This window comes from Notothenia coriiceps, unplaced genomic scaffold (assembly GCF_000735185.1).
Source record: "Notothenia coriiceps isolate Sejong01 unplaced genomic scaffold, NC01 NC01_scaffold00001630, whole genome shotgun sequence".
In the NCBI taxonomy this organism is placed as follows: Eukaryota; Metazoa; Chordata; class Actinopteri; order Perciformes; family Nototheniidae; genus Notothenia; species Notothenia coriiceps.
This window is the reverse complement of record NW_011334331.1, coordinates 284,028-302,996: the sequence shown is the minus strand read 5'-3', so window position 1 is coordinate 302,996 and position 18,969 is coordinate 284,028. Positions and strand designations below refer to the sequence as shown.

At 40.7% G+C, this 18,969-nt stretch overlaps 1 protein-coding gene across 1 annotated transcript in view; it reads left to right on the top strand.

Annotated features, from left to right (window-relative positions):
• Positions 1 to 7,017: 7,017 nt before the first annotated feature.
• The window catches only part of nrg3b (neuregulin 3b), a 28,670-nt gene continuing 16,718 nt past the window's right edge, over positions 7,018 to 18,969 (top strand). The window contains exons 1-3 of the mRNA XM_010791613.1: positions 7,018 to 7,088; positions 12,733 to 12,759; positions 17,384 to 17,486. Coding sequence (XP_010789915.1) covers positions 12,756 to 12,759; positions 17,384 to 17,486 — 107 coding nt within the window. The 5' untranslated portion in view covers positions 7,018 to 7,088; positions 12,733 to 12,755. The remainder of the gene's footprint in view (positions 7,089 to 12,732; positions 12,760 to 17,383; positions 17,487 to 18,969) is intronic.

Genomic DNA, 18,969 nt, shown 5'->3' with positions numbered 1-18,969 from the left:
GTATCCACACGTTCTCTGTTCTTTTCATAGAAAGAGAAATAGCTCTTCGACAGATTCCTTCTAGCTTTACCTCGTTCTAGCCTCTTCTCGGTATAGCATTAAAGTTTTGAACACATTCGCTTCCCGGCAGCCGCATATCACTCTTGTAAGTAAACAGCTCTCACGCAGTAGTAGACATCCATCACATTCGCTCAAGGTATAATTCATGTCCGCAGTACCATCCCGGCTGCACTGCTGCAAAAGACAGATAGAGATATGTATGGTTGGTGCGATAACGGCAGAAGACTGTCTTTATTGTAGGCTATTTGGCCTTGTATCATGTTTTTGTTTTTTTTATACCATGGAACAATCTAAGCAGATTGCAGCCAACTCATAGCCTATTCTTCCCTCGTGCACCATCAATCACAATGAGAGAAGTGTCAACCTCTGATTACTCTTTGATATTGAGAGTGAGCAGAGATGCATGTGTGGGAGTGAAAGCGTGTGTGTGTGTGTGTGTGTGTGTGTGTGTGTGTGTGTGTGTGTTTGTGCGCGTGTGTGTGTGTGTGTGTGTGTGTGTGTGTGTGTGTGTGTGTGTGTGTGTGTGTGTGTGTGTGTGTGTGCGATGGGTGTAATATGTTTATGTGCGTGCTTCTTATTATAAAAGAAATTAGATCACTGGAGGTCTACATTTTTTTCTGCTCATAAAAAATGGATTTCAGTTAGACATCCCAACCTTCCCAATGGTAAAAATTATGCTGCGGTAGAATGAGAATGCAGCTTAAATCAACTGCATGCCCTCAGCCTTTTTCCGTATTTATAAAATGGAGGAAAATAGGTGAATATCATGGACTGCAGCAGGTGCTTTCTCCAAAATGAGAAAATTAAAATACCACAGTATACACCTTCCACACACAGGGAACGATTTTTTTTTCAATATTTAGCAATTAACTTTATACCATAGTTCATCTGTGCTAACCATGCATATGCAAATCTTCTTTTTTTTATGCGTGACTTGTAGGTCAAGTTATGGAAATTAGGGGTAACGCGCAATTCAGTAATACTTAACATCATCAACTGCACCAGTTGCTTTGCAATGTGAGATGTGGCGGTGATTCAAAAGGCGTTTTGCGGTGTGAGGAATGTGTCTATTGAGTGTGGCAAGAACCCCCGCTGCCAAATAATGATTGCCTTTGATAGTGAGACTGAAGAAAGTAATTTCCAAGAAGCCAGGTGATTAAGGGAAAATGGATCCGGTCCAACATTATCTGCGTTTCAAATTATTTGTGCATACTTTCTGTTAACTTCCCAATCATCATGTTTACATTACATGGAGTGCCAAGTTTAAGTAGCATGCAGTTTCTCTTCCACATAGTTTTAGTAGTATTTCTAAGTCAGTCGTTTTATGCCTGGATAAAAAAATATTTATTACATTTTGGCAACCTGAGCTAACAAGCTGTTTATAGCAATTTCCTGCAGTTTAGGGATAGCCAGCTTCGGTTATGAAGCCTAGTCATATAGGCCAGATAAATCAAGACGTGCTGTCGGAAAGCTTTTTGGATCGAGAGTTGGGAAGTTATTGGGCTCTCCCCTTTCTTTTTAGGTTTCATTATAATAAAGTTGAACTCTACAGGGTGCTACATGTTCTTATCAAAGCTACTCGATTCCTTAGAAAACAATTTGACTCCATTATAATAGAATAATTATCTTCATCTTACGGTAGTTCGGAATATAGTCACTTTAAAGGCAAGGCAAGGCAAGTTTATTTATATAGCACCTTTCAGCACGCGTCAATTCAAAGTGTTTTACAAAATCAAATAAGACATTTAAGAATAAATATAGCAGCAACACATTATATAATGGCATTTTACAACAGGCATTTAAAAAGCAAAGATAAGAAATTAAACACAACAGTTATACAATACATGAATAAAATGCATTCTGCAGTGCGAATATGAACAGCTCAATTTAAAGCAGCGGCAAAAAGATATGTTTTCAGTCTCGATTTGAAAATAGTAAGAGTTTCTGCGGACGTGCAGGTTTCGGGCAGTTTGTTCCAGAGTGTCGGGGCATAATAGCTAAACGCTGCTTTTCCATGTTTTTGTTCTTACTCTCGGAACCGAGAGCAGACCCATCCCAGAAGACCTGAGACACCTTGATGGTTCATAGTTATGCAGGAGATCGTTAATATAACGACCGTAAACCATTTTGTGATTTAAAAACGAGCAATAATACTTTAAAATCAATTATTTGGCCGACTGGAAGCCAGTGTAAAGACTTCAGAACCGGACTGATGTGATCCACTCTTTTAATGTTAGTGAGGACTCGAGCAGCAGCGTTCTGAATCAGCTGCAGCTTTCTGATGGATTTTTTTGTCAGCCCTGTGAATACACTATTGCAGTAGTCGAGTCTACTAAAGATAAAAGCGTGGACAAGCTTTTCTAAATCCTGTTGTGACATTAGTTTTTTAATGCCCAAAACTCTTGTAGCAATTCTCACAACACACTACTTCACTACCACCACAGTAGCAATAGCTCATATGGACTTATTTACAGGACATGTGGAAGCTAATTTGCGTGGGCGTTAGATATTAAATGAAAAGTCAGGTTGACATGATTACATTCTCGTTCCTTCTTTCCTCCTTGAAAAACCCGTCCCTCCCCTTGCACTCACACTTTTCTCCATTTTTACTCACGCTAATTAACAGGCAGGGTGGTGATGAGTAATGAGGCAAAGCTGCCCTCCCCTCCATCATCCTCCAGACATCAGAGGTGTGTTTTCTCTATGACTTGAACATGTGTCAAAGGCCGCTGGGTAGTCGGAGGCAGTTCTGAAAAAGTAGGGGTAATTCTGCAGCTCCAAGTCTATAGCTTCTGCTCACACACACACAGCTGCTGCGAAATGTAAACACACATCTGTACGGAGACTGTCGCATGTGCCCTGACTCCCACACACATCTGGGTTAGATTTGGAATAATTACATCAATGAGGGAACTCACCAAACACGCACATAAATTAATACAAGCTTTTTCTTCCTCCATTTCTCTCATTGGAAGATAGACACTCAACACACATACTCAAAGTGTGTCATTATCTAGCATTGTTTATCCTCCTTTCCGATGCCATGTTCACTCAAACACATTTACAAAGCATTGTTTGCATCTCATTGAGGGGTGCTGATCTTGTTTCACAGTGCTACGAAGACGGCAGGAGGGGGGAGAGGGATGAAGATATAGACAAACAGAAAGCAAGCCCAGACGTAAACAGATATCCAGACAGGCATTTTGCCTCTGGGTTCGTGTTTCAGAATGCTAAAAAGGAGTCTCGGCTCACCCAGGGATGAAAGGTGCGATGTAGGGCGACGGAGCCCAGCAATGGGAGGGGAGGCACGATTTACCCTTGAGATCTGAGAGGGTGCCTTGTGCTCCTCCCTGATTTTTTACCGTACATGATTGGCTGTTTAAATCTGATGACAAAAAAGGGACAGTGCTTTTGTTTTATACCAAAACAAAGAAATAGGATTTGTAGATTCCCTGTTTCCTGTGATATGCGTTTGAAAGCCAACAAAAGCTTGACATTGAATGTAAGAATCAGAATAGATTTGTAAAAAGTCCAGATTCTCCTCGGACACCACCTTCATCATAAACTACTATTTATATTTGTCTTCTTACTAGGTAATTAATCTGATATAATTGCGTTATTCATTTGCATTGGTATTTATGCATTGAATGTCATGCTGTTGACAAATGTTCCATTTCCATGTGAAATCTGAGTCTGATTTATTACCTTGGTAAATAATGATGATTTTTAAATGGATATTTAGATTCCCAGTTTTCTCAAAGCCTCCATATCTGATCACTTTAACCATATTGGCCTATGTCTTTTCTTTTTCTTTTTGGTGGGTGCTTGTATTACGTTTCCATTTGATTCTATTCTTCTCACACATTTTTATTCTACTTCACTGTATCATGCAAATTATTAATCAAATCAGTCCTCCTGGCACACAATTGCACAGCTATTAAGAGCCAGGCTCTGAATACATGAATACATGAGGTATCATCTGAATTACAATAACGTACGTTTTGCCAACAATGAATGCTTCAATTTGACGCCCCACATATCTGTATTGCTCAGGAGCGTTTCCCAAAATATCTCCAGGATGCAGAAGTAGTCAGACTGATTGCTCTGTTAGTAGCACTGTTAACTTCTCCATAGGTCAACACAACAAAATAACATTGTGTATGTGTTTTTATGTGCGTGTAAAATAGAGTTACAGGCCACTGAGTTTGTCATATTTTTGAGTCTGATTTATTAATGGAAGTCTGGATGTGGGAGGGACGGGAGACAATCTAGTTCTTAGTGCCCTTGTTATCTTGCCTGAGCGGAGAAATACAGGTTTCTGTTGGTTTTGCTTATTACTTTGGAAATTAAATAACATAAAGTGTTTGAAGTGTAAGATTTAAAGGGTTTATTTCAAGGAGATTTTTCACACACCATTTAAAGGTGCAGTTAGAGAGGTTTTTACTGCCACATAACACAAAATGATTGTCTCAACGATCACGCCCTGCAGCTTTACAGCACTGCTGATCACCATGAAAGGCACTGAGATTTCAAAAGCTTTGCAAAGTCACTTTTCAGCACAACCATCGTTTGAAATCTTTCTTTGACGTTTTCATTATGTGCCTTTTAAAGCAGCTGTTATCAGTATCTTTTCTTATTACAAATGGCCATGTGGGCAGGGAGAGAAAGAGATCACTCGTAGTGAAGAACCCACTGTACTGTTTAAGTCATTATATTGGTTTTCTGGCATGCAACTTTACTCTGCACACTATTGGTTTCTTTAGTTTTCCCCCCTAAAAGAGGCTACTGAGAGAAAAAGTCACAATTATAAATCTCACTGCTACTTCAGCCCCTCGGACAGCGCCATGGATTTATCAATAAACAGCTAGGAGGAATATAAGAGCCATGGTTGGGGCCATAGATTCTAACATACATGAACCTCAGTCAAATAAAGGATCAATGAGTCAGGGGGACAAACATGCAACTAAACAACACCTCGGCTCATTCCCTTCTACGACTAAGGGATAGAGTTGGAACCTTTAGGTTAAAAAGGGGCATGCATTTTGGTCATTTTTCTGACAACAGTGATGGTATCCCTCCATTATCTTTCCTCAAATTGCCTACTGATGAAGAGTAAAATCACAACTATGATTACAATTAATATCAGAATCACATTCACCAGTTGGCTTGGAACACGAGTCCAGTTCATCATAATATTGCTCTTTGGCTGCCGGAAAAGCAGCTGCCAATGTGTTCACAGATGGTTTCTGGGGTTTCAAGTGTCCAAAAATGCAGTCAAAGCAGGTTACACCAAAGCAAATGATGTCTCAATCTTGTGCAAAGAAGTGGTCTCTTTTGGTTGACATGCAAGTGCAATTGTATGCCAAACAAGTACCACAATTGCACGGTGCAACCTAACATTTTCCTTTTGAGCCACGAAATCAACAAACAAGCCACAAACAGAAATAAAATGGACACCCAGTGAAACAAGCAGATGCTGGGCATTAGCACTACTCTCAGCTTTGAGCCAGCGTGAAATAAGAGGTGCGCATACCGTTCTGTATCCAATTTATTTTCATCAATTGCGCATCAACTCCATACTGCATTATAGCCAAAGGAGGAGGGATAAGAAGTGGCACATATTGGGCTGAGACACACAGCACAAAGGGAAGCTGCAGCTTGAGATATAAGACAAAGAATGGTGACAGTCTATCACATTCGTCACTCTTATCACCTCCCTTACCTCCAACTTTTGATCTCCACAGCTGCTCGGTTTGTTTTACATGGCTCAGTTGTTGTTGTTGTTGTTGACAGTGCTATTTTTTTTTTATTGTTCTTCGGGCTATCAGGTCGAGCTGAGCTGAGTGTGACCGAATGGTCTGCTTCTGCCTGTCACTCATCTTAAACATTACGGTGTATATGGGATCGGTGACACTGGTGGAAACGGGACGGACAGATATTGACGGATATTGACGGATATTGTGCGAGCGTAAATCCCTGCAGTTTACCTGCAATATGTCATCGGCCGATGCAATGGAGAAAATATAGACAAGTCTGACATATCGCTCACTCATGAACAAGTTAATGTTGAAACAGTCACATCAAAGCAAATCCCCCAGTTGTCTCCCCTAAGCCGTGAAAGAGCAGAGGGATGGATCAGCCCACTGGATGTTCTCACAGTATGGCTACTATTGAAGATAGGAATAAAAAATGCCTAAGTCCTCTTTGAAACAGAAACTGTTGAGGATTGTGCCAAACTAGGGCTGAGTGCAGAGGAGCAACTCCAAAACTTTGTGTTTCTGACCTGATTTTTGGAGCAACTTTTTGTACAAAGACATTTTGTATTCCGACAGTAGAGGTACACACAGGACTGGTAAAAATCCTGAGTCATTAACAAGATTTATACATGTATAATAATGTATAAAGATGGGGGTATTGCTGCGATATTGCAGATTTCCTAATTTCGGTGGATATATTTATGACAGTTGCTGCGGGATCTGCAGGCCTCCTCAGTGTGGGGATGTTTAGTTGGTGATGAAAGCAAATGTCTGGACCGTGCCAAATTGTTGTTTATATGAGTCTCCCAGCTATGGCAGCTTCCCTTCCATTGTAGATCTTCCGTGGTCTTCATCACGCCAAGTACTTCCCATCCCAGAACCCCGTTTCTTCCACTGGGACCTGGCATTCCTGTCAGTCATGTGCTATCAGTGAGGCTGCAGGCGCTGCTTATAGGCCTGCCCAACTATCTTCTCCTTCCTTTCTCTTTCTTCTCACCCCACCCCTCTCGACAGTCTCTGTGTATCTCCCTCTACCACCTCGGTCCTCGGCTAGCACTCCACTTTGTACCCTCCGTTCAGTCCCATTCTAGGTCCTCTCAACTTTGCTTATCTGAAAGTCTCTTCATTCTGTACTTTGGTACTTTTTGCTTGGTTTGTCTAACTTCTAATCTTGTTCTTTTCCCTCCCCCTCTCACAGGTGTAAGGAGGGCTACCATGGACTACGCTGTGACCAGTTTGTTCCCAAGACAGATGCTATCTTGTCAGACCCAAGTACGCTTTCCTTTCTATTTTATTATTCTAAAGTATATCGATCTGTGACATGATATAACAAGAACATGTTGCATGCCTGCGAGCAAAACTCTGGAAAATAGGGGTTAAGGCCCCAACCATTAAGACAAAATACCCGGTTCAAACACACCCGTACCTTTGTTGCATGTCCAACCAATTACTCTCCCTTGTTTCCTCTCAGTTCCCTAATGTCAACTCATTTATGGAGGCATAAAAAAGCCCAAAAAAAAACATATATAAATCTTCAATTTAATGATATTGTGATCATTCAAAAGCTAAGAGTATAGCATTTTCAAAAGATACAAGCATAAAAAACCGACTTTGATTTACAATTATTTGGCCAATTTGTTTTTTTACAGCCACTTGTGCTTGCTTGATACTTAAAGAAAACACTAGCATGAGCTACGAAGCTTTATGAGGTGATAATACTCTTAGAATTCCAGAATAAGAAATATTTTCTTAGCTTTTAGTTCTAATTATTTTAGGATTTATATTTCCATTTTCAGCCCATTTTTCACAGCATGTGATTACACGTACATTAATAGCTATCATTTTAAATGTTTTATTATAGAAATAAAGAATATTATTTGGTTACAAGACACTGTTGTTATGTGCGTCACAAGACTTGCTTTCTTTATTGGATGATTAAATACAGTTCCAGCATGCGGATATTAATATTAAACCCTGTGCATAAAGACTGCATCATTTACAGCAGTCTTTAATCTTGATTTAGTCTAGTAGTTACAAGGAAGGGAAGTTTCCAGTTTCCTATTGCTCATGAGAAACACTTACCCTGGAGTCTTTAAATTCCCATGACAGCTGTGTAGTAGTTAAAAAAGAAAGCAAAAGTCAGAGGTACAAGGAAGAGAAATTAGAGGCCCAGAGCCTTTCCCATAAGACGGTGGCTTTACAAATTTGCAGTGTTTTATGGATTGACTTGACTCCTCCGCACCGAGTCAGAGAGGAAACTTGACTCCTACTTCCTCCTGCGTGATGCCACCAGACCCACTGAGAGGCCAGTAATGGGGTCACAGGCCGTCGACACAGAGCATGTTTCCTCTCCCTCATGGCAGCCACTTTTCTGTATTTATTTTATCTTCTATAGGCAGGTATCCATTTTCATGCGTGTCCAGAACGGAAGATATTTGATATTGCCTTTTGAGATAGGCTGAATCATATTATGTTTTGCCCAAACATAGATACCCAACGAAACAAATCCATTATATTACAAGACATTTATAGAACATTTTCATTTAAAGAAAGTCAATAATACACTATGCCTCAAAAGGCAACATATAAAAGAAGGGTAAATATATCTCCATTGCAGCATCCAGGATGGAAGAAGGGAAGTGGATGGATTTTGTCAGTGGATTAAACATACAATAGACCTTTCAGGTGACAAAAAAAAACAGTGTTTCAGGGACGGCGAAGCCTAAATCAGTTTGATCAGCGTGAAGCAAAAACACATTAAGGGTAGGAACCTCCCAGAGGAAGCTTTAACTCTAAGCTGCAAAGCCATAGTGGCAGTGTTGCTGCTCTTGCTACTGCTCATGTGTTGTATCCACAGGCAACAAATCCCAGAATTCATCTTGACCCCTTAGAACAAAGCTATATCTATGAGCAGCCCCGGGTCACTGGTCCAATGTCTAAAAGGTGTAAACGAATGATCGAGAGTCGTTTTTTATTTCCAGATTCATTTGTTTTCAACCTTTTCTAAAGGCCTGTTAGGTTAACATTATCCAGTGACCTGAACAAAGTTATTGTGTTATGTTCTATCGTAAATTAAGACATTTTGAAAAAGATTGCCTTCACTTGGGTGCAGGAAGCTCTCCGTGCTTCACTATATAGTATAAACAATATGCTATGACGTCAAGTGCAGCCTTGCCAGACCTTTCCTGAATATTAAAATCCCATGGAAATCACAAATAGACCTTCTGCAATCTTCAACTATGGTTATTAGCTTTTGTTTTTATATAACTGAAGGACTCGGTAGCTTGGAGGCCAAACACAAATCTAACATGTACTTTTTCTCTGTAAAAGGTCAAGTTTTTCTTCTTTCACTTTTTTTCCTTTTTGTAATTCTAAAGCACGGTAGTTTTACTCAAGGACCAGCTTGAGATCTGGGTGTTCTCTTTCTGTTGGTTGAAGTTGTATGCATTTAATAGTAATTAATAATACAACTCATTCATCTTAAGAGTATATAGTTATTAATTAGAATAAATTGCTAGATAAATGAAGTTGACGGATAAGTGAACAGCAGATATCTATAAAAAAATGTAATGTTCAGAAACATTTTTGACATTGTCATGTTCAGAAACATGTCATGTCAGTAGCATTGTGTGCCGGGAACACACCCCCGACATCTTGTATCAAGAAAACAAAATGAATAATACAAGGCAGTAAACGAAGTGCCTTGTGAGAGCACTGCATGCACGCACCTGTTCGCCTCAGAGAGCTGTGTTTTGTCCACAATCGTTTAACCACCAACAGAGATAAATGTGCCCTGGAAGATTTGAGAGAGGAATGAAGCCTATTTTGATCTCTGTTGATACAGAATAATCTAAAATGTCCCCAGATTGCCAAGAGTTTTGGGGATTATCCTGCTTGCTAAAACCAAATCATATAATAACATACACACATACATGCACACTTACAACAACTGCAAGTGGATGAGTTCCAGTGACACTCAATTCAACGTTTGTGTGTGTGTGTGTGTGTGTGTGTGTGTGTGTGTGTGTGTGTGTGTGTGTGTGTGTGTGTGTGTGTGTGTGTGTGTGTGTGTGTGTCTCAGTGTGTGTATGAGCAATAGTTTGCAAAGATGTTAAGCTTTAGACAGAACTCAAACATGAGAAAATAATGAATGTTTTTTATCTGCCACGCAAACTATTCTCTTTTAACCTTTTTTTCTTCTTCTCTGAAATCAATTCCTGTGCACGTCACAGTCAAAAATCAACCATTCGCTCTCATGCTTGTTCTGGGTATTGACTGCCCCGCAAAGCAGCTTCTCAAAAGAGCCGTACACACAGTGCCACTCCGTCATACACACATCTTTACAGAGGTAGAAAAGAGAAGTCGCGCCCATCTCAAAAGCCCCGGGACAAAAGGACAAAGAGACTCCCTGTCAGGTACTCCGGCTACACTGCTGTGAACTCGGAAATGAGGTGGAAAAAAAGAGCTGGGGTCTGAGTCGTTGGTGCACAGTGGGGATGGCGGCGAGGTATTTTATTGGAGACATGAAAGTGTAGAAGGCTGCATTTTATTCTATATCTGGTTAAAAATGGAATGGGTTCCTCCTTATACTTTGAAAGAGTTTGGAGCATGCCATTAATGGTGTTCAGTGGAGCAAGTTGCACATCTGAGACTACAGAGGAGATGGAGCGGGAGGGAGGGAGTTGAGCCGGCTTTTAGTTTTACCCAGCTGACTTACAAAGAGGGAGAAGTCAAGCCTCTAATTTGAACTATATCTCCGGTAGATATAATGTCTGCTGTAAGTAGCTACACAGGATATTGAGTTCACACACACACACACACACACACACACACACACACACACACACACACACACACACACACACACACACACACACGCACACATATTGGCTCCCCAGTGTTGCTCACCCAAATGAAGGAGGGGATTAAGGATTTGATTCACTGCTGCCATTGTCTCTCCCACCCGCCAGATTTCTGCCTCTTAATCGAGCCAAGAGCATCTGACATGATGCACAGGTATTCTCCAAGCTTTCTCTCAAGGCTCCCACTAGAGCGTAAGTGATTCTCGGGGGTGCTTTGAGTTGCCAGTGCGACGGATTGGGAGCCTGCATGTATTATGATTGGCAAATGTCTCCAGACGAGGCGATGCCAGAACAAGGGATGTGTATCAGTGTTGCAATGACATCATCTCCACAGGATGTGACAGTCAGGGATATTTAGAGTGGGAAAATGTTGGGGACAGAGAAAGGCTTGAATGGATCATACAGATCAGGCAACATCAATCAAATACTGCATTCACTTCTTGGGCCCTGCCAAGTGTTTGTTCCTCAGTGACAGTAAGCGCCTTGTGTGGACCTTATCCTAATCATGCAGTTATATCTTTAAATTCCTCATGGCAATAGGAATAATGTCCCCGGGCCAGAGTTGACTGCCTCTTCACTGTTTTTGAATCTTTCATATATGAATTGTTTTCAGACTTGGTTATGACTCGCGTGTAATAAATGCTGACATTTGTTAAATAACCCTTGAGACTGCAGGGGATGAATATGGAGATTATGAACCGACATTATATTCAGTAAAACATGATGACACCTAGTTTCTATTTGAATACAAATGTTAATTCATTTGTTAATGGTATAATTTATTTAGGTTTTCAGACATGTTATGCAGGCTTGTTGTAACCACAGCCAGATACTGTGAGGCAGCAATAGAGTACATTCAAATCTTGGCTTTGAAATAAATATAATTGTTTTAGCTTTAAAAAAAACTTTTCTAAATATCCTAATTTCATTAAGTGTATTTTTTCAACTATGACCATTAAAATTGTATTTTTCCTTAAATCAGACCACTTAATATATAGGGAGATAAGCTTGTAAAATGATTATAATCCATTCATCCAAATGTTTATTTCTGTTGTATTTGAACCCCACTCCAATCTCTGGGGTGTTTTTATTTCCCCCCAACTCACAAAGCCACAGCACTGAAAGATTTTCCCTTGGTACAATCAAAATGCATCCGAGAACAGATGTTAATTTTTTTCTTCTGTGTTAGCCTCTTTATTTTTTTTGGAGAGTGTCCACTACATAATCTGTCAGGAGCTTGGCAAGCCACATTCTATTTAAAACTCAGACCACCTCTGTCAGAAAAGCAATTACTAGTGAGGGTTTCATTTTAATTTAAATGAGATTACATTACAGTGACATGAAAAAGGGGCACTGTCAGGATGGAAGGAACACGAGGGTTCCTTTTTATCTGTTTCCCCAGCACTGGAATTGGGAAGAAAGACTTAACTGCATGAAGAAAGGCTCTGTGTGTGTCTGCGAGTGTGAGAGGGGGTGTATGTGCGAGACAAAGACATACACACAGAGTGGAAAGCACTGTATGCCTATGGGTGTGACGCATGTGAACGTGTGTGTTGGCGCGGCGCATCTTAAAGCAACCAGCTTGTGAATATTGAGAAGCTATGCTTGGAGACAGAGTAGCACAATTACTGCCATGCCTCAAGCGTAAATCAATACAACCGCCTTTCGCTAAGCAACGTCAGTGACAAAAAGCTATATGATATGTCGTTTTTTTTAAATGTGACTTTCACGATCCTTCCTCTAATCCTCTCAGCCCCTTTATCTGTGTTGTTTTCAAAGCCATTGTAGGCTAAGAGTGTATCACAGAGAAGCATACCGAGCTTCTGGGGCTGGCTGGCTCATTACCTGCTGCACAAGGGAGAGACATGTCAGAGTAAACTGTCAAACCAACTTTATGTTCTAGTTGCAGCATGTGTCCCTCCCTAAGGTGGATTCTGAGCAAGATACAGGCGCATCATGTTGTAACTGTTTTATTCTCCCATCTTTCTCTCTCTCCCCCTTTTTGTACCCGTTCCCTCCCTTTTCCTCATGCTGCCTGGCCTTGAATGGAACAGCGGATGAACTTGGGATTGAGTTCATGGGTAAGACAACTTTACACTGTCTATGTGGAGTACTCAATTGTTAATGTGCCGTACGTCTGTAAAACACCACATACAAAACACACAATCCAGCACAACAAGGCCACTCACCTTGGGAAATTAATGCGGGCCAGTCGCCATGGAAACACCGTGCTGATGAATTAGGTGTATTCTGTCTGAACTAGAACAGTGCGGTTAGAGACGAGTGATGTAACGAAGGGGAAGCAAATAAGACGCACCGCGGCAGTTCATGTATGATTGTGTGTTTAGCAGTCAATTCTATATCTGTTTAGAACAATTAATTGTCCAAGTTATCTGAAGCCTATACACATTCTGAGTAATTCTCTAAATTGAATAATGGAAATAATGTTTAACCCCTTTGTAATTCAATATTCCTTCAGATACATTTTAACCCTCAAGGGGGTTAACACATCTTTATCCCCTATCTCTAATAATGGCACTGTTCTTTCTCCAGAGGGAATATATAATCTCACCTCCCTCTCCCCCCCCACACACACACACACAGCATCCAACGCCCTCCTACCGTTTTCCACTTTATCTTTTCGGTCTTTTCCACGCTCTCTGGCTTCCTTTTGTGTGTACATGATAACAAACATTTGCATGCGGAGAAGTTTTCCATTAACGCAGCTTCATACACCGCTGTCACGTCACACACTTGCTCCAGGAAATAGAAGGTGCTTTGAAAGAAAGAAGCCTGCCCTGCGCACAGCATTACTCAATTCAGTGATTTTAATCTTGGGGGCTAAATGAGTCCACAATGCTGCTGCAGGTGGGCGGATGCATTTGATAACATGAGAACAGGACTGATCGATTGATACCTAGACAGATGACAGACAGAAGGGCAGGCAGTTTTTTTGGTGTTTAAAAGCTCTGTGTGGGCTCACTTGCTTATTCATTGTGTTCCATTCTTTTTTCTGCTTTAGCAATGGGACTCTTCAAACCTGTTATAGTCAGCGTTTTTCTAAGTCTAAAATAGGATCGCTTGAAACAGTGGGTGAGAAAATAGCAAAGCTCTGTTTGGAGTGGGATTGAGTGCAGAAAATAGGATCTTGTCTTTTGATTTTCTTGCATTTTTTCCCCCCTGTCTCTAGAGTAGTGTGCCCTTGTGTATTTCAGGCCAAATACCCAATTTTGTCATGGATACTTTAGCATGCTCCTCATTATAGCAGTTCTTTATGGTGATGTGTAGAGTGCTTGCTATAGAATAGGTGGCCATATGGGATTGTGTTGTCCTCGTGTCAATATGACATGGCTTAGCCGATATAGCTGAGGCTGTTCAGTTCGTTCCGTCTCCCTCCACTCTCTTGCATCTAATTTCAAGAATGCCTTGTAGGCATCGGGCATGAAAGGCCTTTAATGGTTTTATGCACAGACTGCATGCTGGTTTGTCCTCACAGCCATTCAGCACAGCTTTGTAGACAGCTGTTTTCATGTTCAGATTTCCAAAAAAGGCCTATTTCATCTTTCAAAAAAGAAAAAGGCATAGGCTCGTCTCAGGTGGTGCCTCGGATGAGCACAGATGATGCTGCAGCAGGGGAAGATATTTCCTATATCTTTCGAAGATGGAAACGTCAAGAGGTTATTTCACTGATGGTTAGAGGCTGCAGGTTTTACAGGGGCACGGCTATACAAGTGACACATTGCTTGTAAACAGGGCAACTTCTGTCGTTGATGTGTAAAGTGCAGCTTAAGGACATTCACTGCGGTCCCTTTATGACAAATTACAGAGGGACAAGAATCTGCAAGTCAGGAACTTGTTGACAGCTCCACCACTTAGGAGTATTATAATATAAGTGTCAAATATGGGAAGTGTTATGTCCTATTATGTACAATAGAGCCTGCCAGAAGTGCTGATATTATGGACCAAAAGGGCTTTAATAATAATAATAATAATAATAATAATGCTTGCAGATAATAATAATAATACATTACATTTATAAAGCACTTTTCCTGGTGCTCAAAGTGCTTACAAGCAAGTAAAACAAAATAACAACAAAAGTAGAAAGTGCTAAGGTAGGAGGAATAAGGGCAAGGGGTTAGTTGATTAGGAGTTGAAGACAAGAGTGAAAAGGTGAGTTTTGAGGGATTGTTTGAATGATGTGAGAGTGATGGCGGATCTGACGTGGCTGGGGAGGGAGTTCCAGAGTGTGGGGGAGGCTGCTGCGAAGGCCCTGTCACCCCAGGTCCGGAGCTTTGTCCTGATGGGCTGCAGTAGGTTAGCTTCAGCAGACCTGAGGCGACGGGTGGGGGTCTGTCGTTGGATGAGGTCTCAGATATATATGAGGATGTTTGAGTCCATTCATATACTATTTAACTTTAACTACATCGACTCGTTTGTGGTTTTATTTACTTAAAAATGTGAATTGTAGTAAATAAACTAACATTTAAAATGACTTTCATGTTGGATAAAAGTGTATTTCTCGGCTGGAAAATGAACTGGCCCAACTATTATCACAACTATTTTATAAACATCTCAGATGAAAACATTTTGATGTTTACATATTGTCCTTGAAATATGAATATTGGTGTTGACTATAATTCAGAACACCAATTAACTAAATGAGTTAATAACAACACAAATTGCTAACAAAAATAGCCACATTTTCAAAAAGTATTACTTTCAACCCAATATCATTCACATAACCACACAGTTTGCCAGTGAAAGTCAAAGTCAACTTTATTGTGTGTACAGACAGAGCGATCGAAATACCGTTTCCCACAATCCCAAATATAAAAATACAAATATGTCTAAAACTAATATGTAAACTAAGCAATAGAGGGTCACGGCCACGCTTGCACCATTTCTTAAATGTTCAACCCATCCTGGCTCCTTTCCACAAGAGCTGAGTGGGCAGTTTGAACTTACTGTATGATGTATACATATACAGTATTTCTCAACATATTGTATCTCCAGGATGTTTTCAGATGCTATCTTGCCAGAAGTGTTCTAATATTAAAAAGGTTTTCCCTCCCTTTTGACCTCAGTTACACCCCCTTGAATGTGTTGATGCAGCATTGATGTTCTGTAATGCAGAGGGAAAAATGAAAAGATAAAAGAGGAAAGACATCGCGCACTTGGTAGCACTCCAGTGTCTGCTTTGAACACAGGAAGCTCTCCAAATGTCCCTTAAAAATAGAATTTGACGAAGTGGATAAACAAGAGTAGACAAGCAAGGATGAAGAAGACATCCCTGGAAAGTTCTCTGTTGACAGCATCAAAAGCCACAGACAAGACATTAAAAGGTCATGAACAGGTTGTGGGGATGTTTCTGCACTTCACCCTGCGGTTGTCAAGGTGTAGAAATCAGACACAGGGGGGGTTATTGTTTATGATTGAATGAGTAATGTCACAGAAGGTTGCATTGAAGGTCATGAACAAAGTCTCTACCCTTCTGTGACAGTTTAGCCCCTGCAGGCCTCGCTCGAGTCTAGAATAGTAACCCTTGATTTGTGAAACCCAAATTGATTGCCAGGAAGGGAATCAAGCAAGATCTTTCGCAAATCAAATGTTGCTATCTAGGCTTGTTTGGGGAACTTCCGAGATTTTTCTGAAGTTTCCATGTAGCCGCCAGACGTCCGGGCCAAAACGTCCTACTCCATACGTCCTAAATGTTAATGTTCAAACAACTTGAGACGCGAGGATGGAGTTGAAAGATGACGTCTGTACCCAGTTTTTTTTTTCACGAGTAGCCAGTTTACACACAGTTCACAAATGATTTTTGCCAAAACCAAAACCAAAACCGATATCCAATAGATCCTGAGATTGCATTTTCGGCGAGTTCCGTCTTTTTTGGCCTTCACAAAGATTGTGTACCTGCCTTCATGCACAGGTTGCTCCACCATGATTGCCTACAAACAGAAAACAATCTTCACCTACAGATTTCAGTTTTACAGTGATGAGGTCATGAATTTCAGCGGGACATAGAGGTTCCTCCAACTAGATGAGCTGTATTTTTTGTGCTTATTTTGACCACTAAACGATGTGATTGAATGCAGTGCCTCCACACTCTGCGTGTGGAACCATTGTAAGTTGTGCACAACCACAATTCATCTGCTCTGTCAGACAGATATCTGCTGGGATCAACTGCTACTTGTCCCAGCTGCCTGTGACCTTAAGCCTCTGCTGCTGATGTACAAGGGTCTGACAAGAAGCTCCGGGAGCGCTCATTTGCTGCTAATTCCCTGTCGCCATCAGTCTCCGATATGCTGACACACATACAGCTCATGCACGCGCGCAAAACATGCACGGGGTGGCCCCTGCTGTGCAAGACAGTCCATCGGGGTTGCCTGCTGGGTTTTGTCTGAACGAAATGATTATCACACTTCAGTTAGCACATGTCACTGAGCCCTGCCTGTGTCTGCCTTGTCGCCATCCCATGCTCAAACACTGACATTTACTGACAGCAGCATCGGTCGCTTTATGCTAATACAGATTGTGGGTGGATGTGTGTGTATGTGGCAGTTTTTGAGCGTCCATCTGCTGTTCGTGTGAGCTCAGTATGTTGATTCTTGATCTGTTTCTTTCTCCCTGATCAATCACAGCCCATATATTTTGTGTCAAAGAACAAATTCAATGGCTTGAACTGTGTTTTTTTTCCTTCCGCAGAGAGTGGTGACACTTACCAGAGGCAGGTGCTGTCCATCTTCAGCATTGCCTCAGGGATCTGTCTTCTTGGAGTGGCATGTATGGCTCTCTACCGGCGCAACAAGTGAGTGATGCCACATGCCAGCCAGCACCACATTAGTAGAGTGTGCCCCCGGCTGTGCAGAAAGAGCACTTCACTATCATGGCATGGAGCCCGATGAAATTCTAAGTGTGAGTCAGCTAGAGGATGTTTTAGCAGGGCATCAAATCCAAATTGTGTAGGATGCATTTGGGACACATACTCATGTAAGATTTATTCGGAAAGCGGTTTCCGAGAACAGGTGTGTCACAAAATGCTCCTCACAAAACGAAATACACAGATAGGGCAAGAGCTAGACCATGTTCAAAAAGCCATTAGACACTAAGTGCGTGTGCGTACGTTCCCGACTGGGTGAGAGGGGTACCAGGCAGCACGAAAGCCAGCCTGCCAAAGTAAATTACTCACTGCAAGGAAAAATAAAGAAAACCAATGTAGACAAAGTAAAAGTAATGGCGGCGTAAAAAGGGAGTTAATGTAGTGTTGATTAAATTGGTCCTGATAAACAAAAATGGGTTTCATTTCAGTACTGGAGTGCTCTAAGAAGCGTCTGTCGGACAGCATGACCAGAGAGTCCTGGCTCAGCAGTAGAATAAATGTACTGGAAATTATCCAAACACATAGTCGTTGTTGAATTGAATTTAGTTTCCCTGAATGTTTGGTGACAGTGTAGCTTTACATGCAATAAACCTAAGTGTATTCTGCTCCTCAGGCTTTTTGCATCAGTACTCCACTGAGAAGATTAACCAGTAGTGCTTCCTTGATAGTGTTTAATACAGAAGAGAAAGAGATAAAAAAAAGTAACTTGTACATTTTCAAACAGTAAAAATATATGAAAATCAAAGCCAAGTTAATGAATGGTTATAATTTGTAGTAATTATGCAGGATACAGAATGGGAAATACATAGAACCACATAGTGGGTGAAATATCCACCATCAGTTGCTGATTGTCATGGATAAGACTATGAAATTAGCTAAGTAATAACTACTGTAAGCTTATATATGAAAATGATGGTGGATTGAAGGTACTTGAAATGACCAGGAAAAGCCAGCAAATTCTTCCTTTACGGCTTTCTCTGTTAGATACTGTTTTTAAGTAGTTAGTAACCAACAACAACATCCATTTTTTATGTTTCTTTTCTTAATATGAGCTTCTTTTAAATCTGGAAGAATTTAGCCTGCAGCCTCATTTGCAGATAAAGTATACTTTAGCAAGCCGGTATTTAAGAATGATCATTTAATGGCAATTTAACATCTAATTTGAGATTCTTAAGCATCAATTATTTTCTTCTTTTTATTCAATCAAAGTTTAATCACAAGATAAAAAAAAAAAACACTGTCTTGTTTATTTTAGGATGCCAATTTAGTTTTCCGTGTCCCATTTTTTTTTTCATAAGAGTTCCTTTTATTTCTAATCATGGAATGGACTGCAGGCAATTATACTGTACGGGTGAAAAAATGTCAGTTATCTCCTGTAGGAAGCAGGACAGTCTGCTTAAGACTTCAGTAT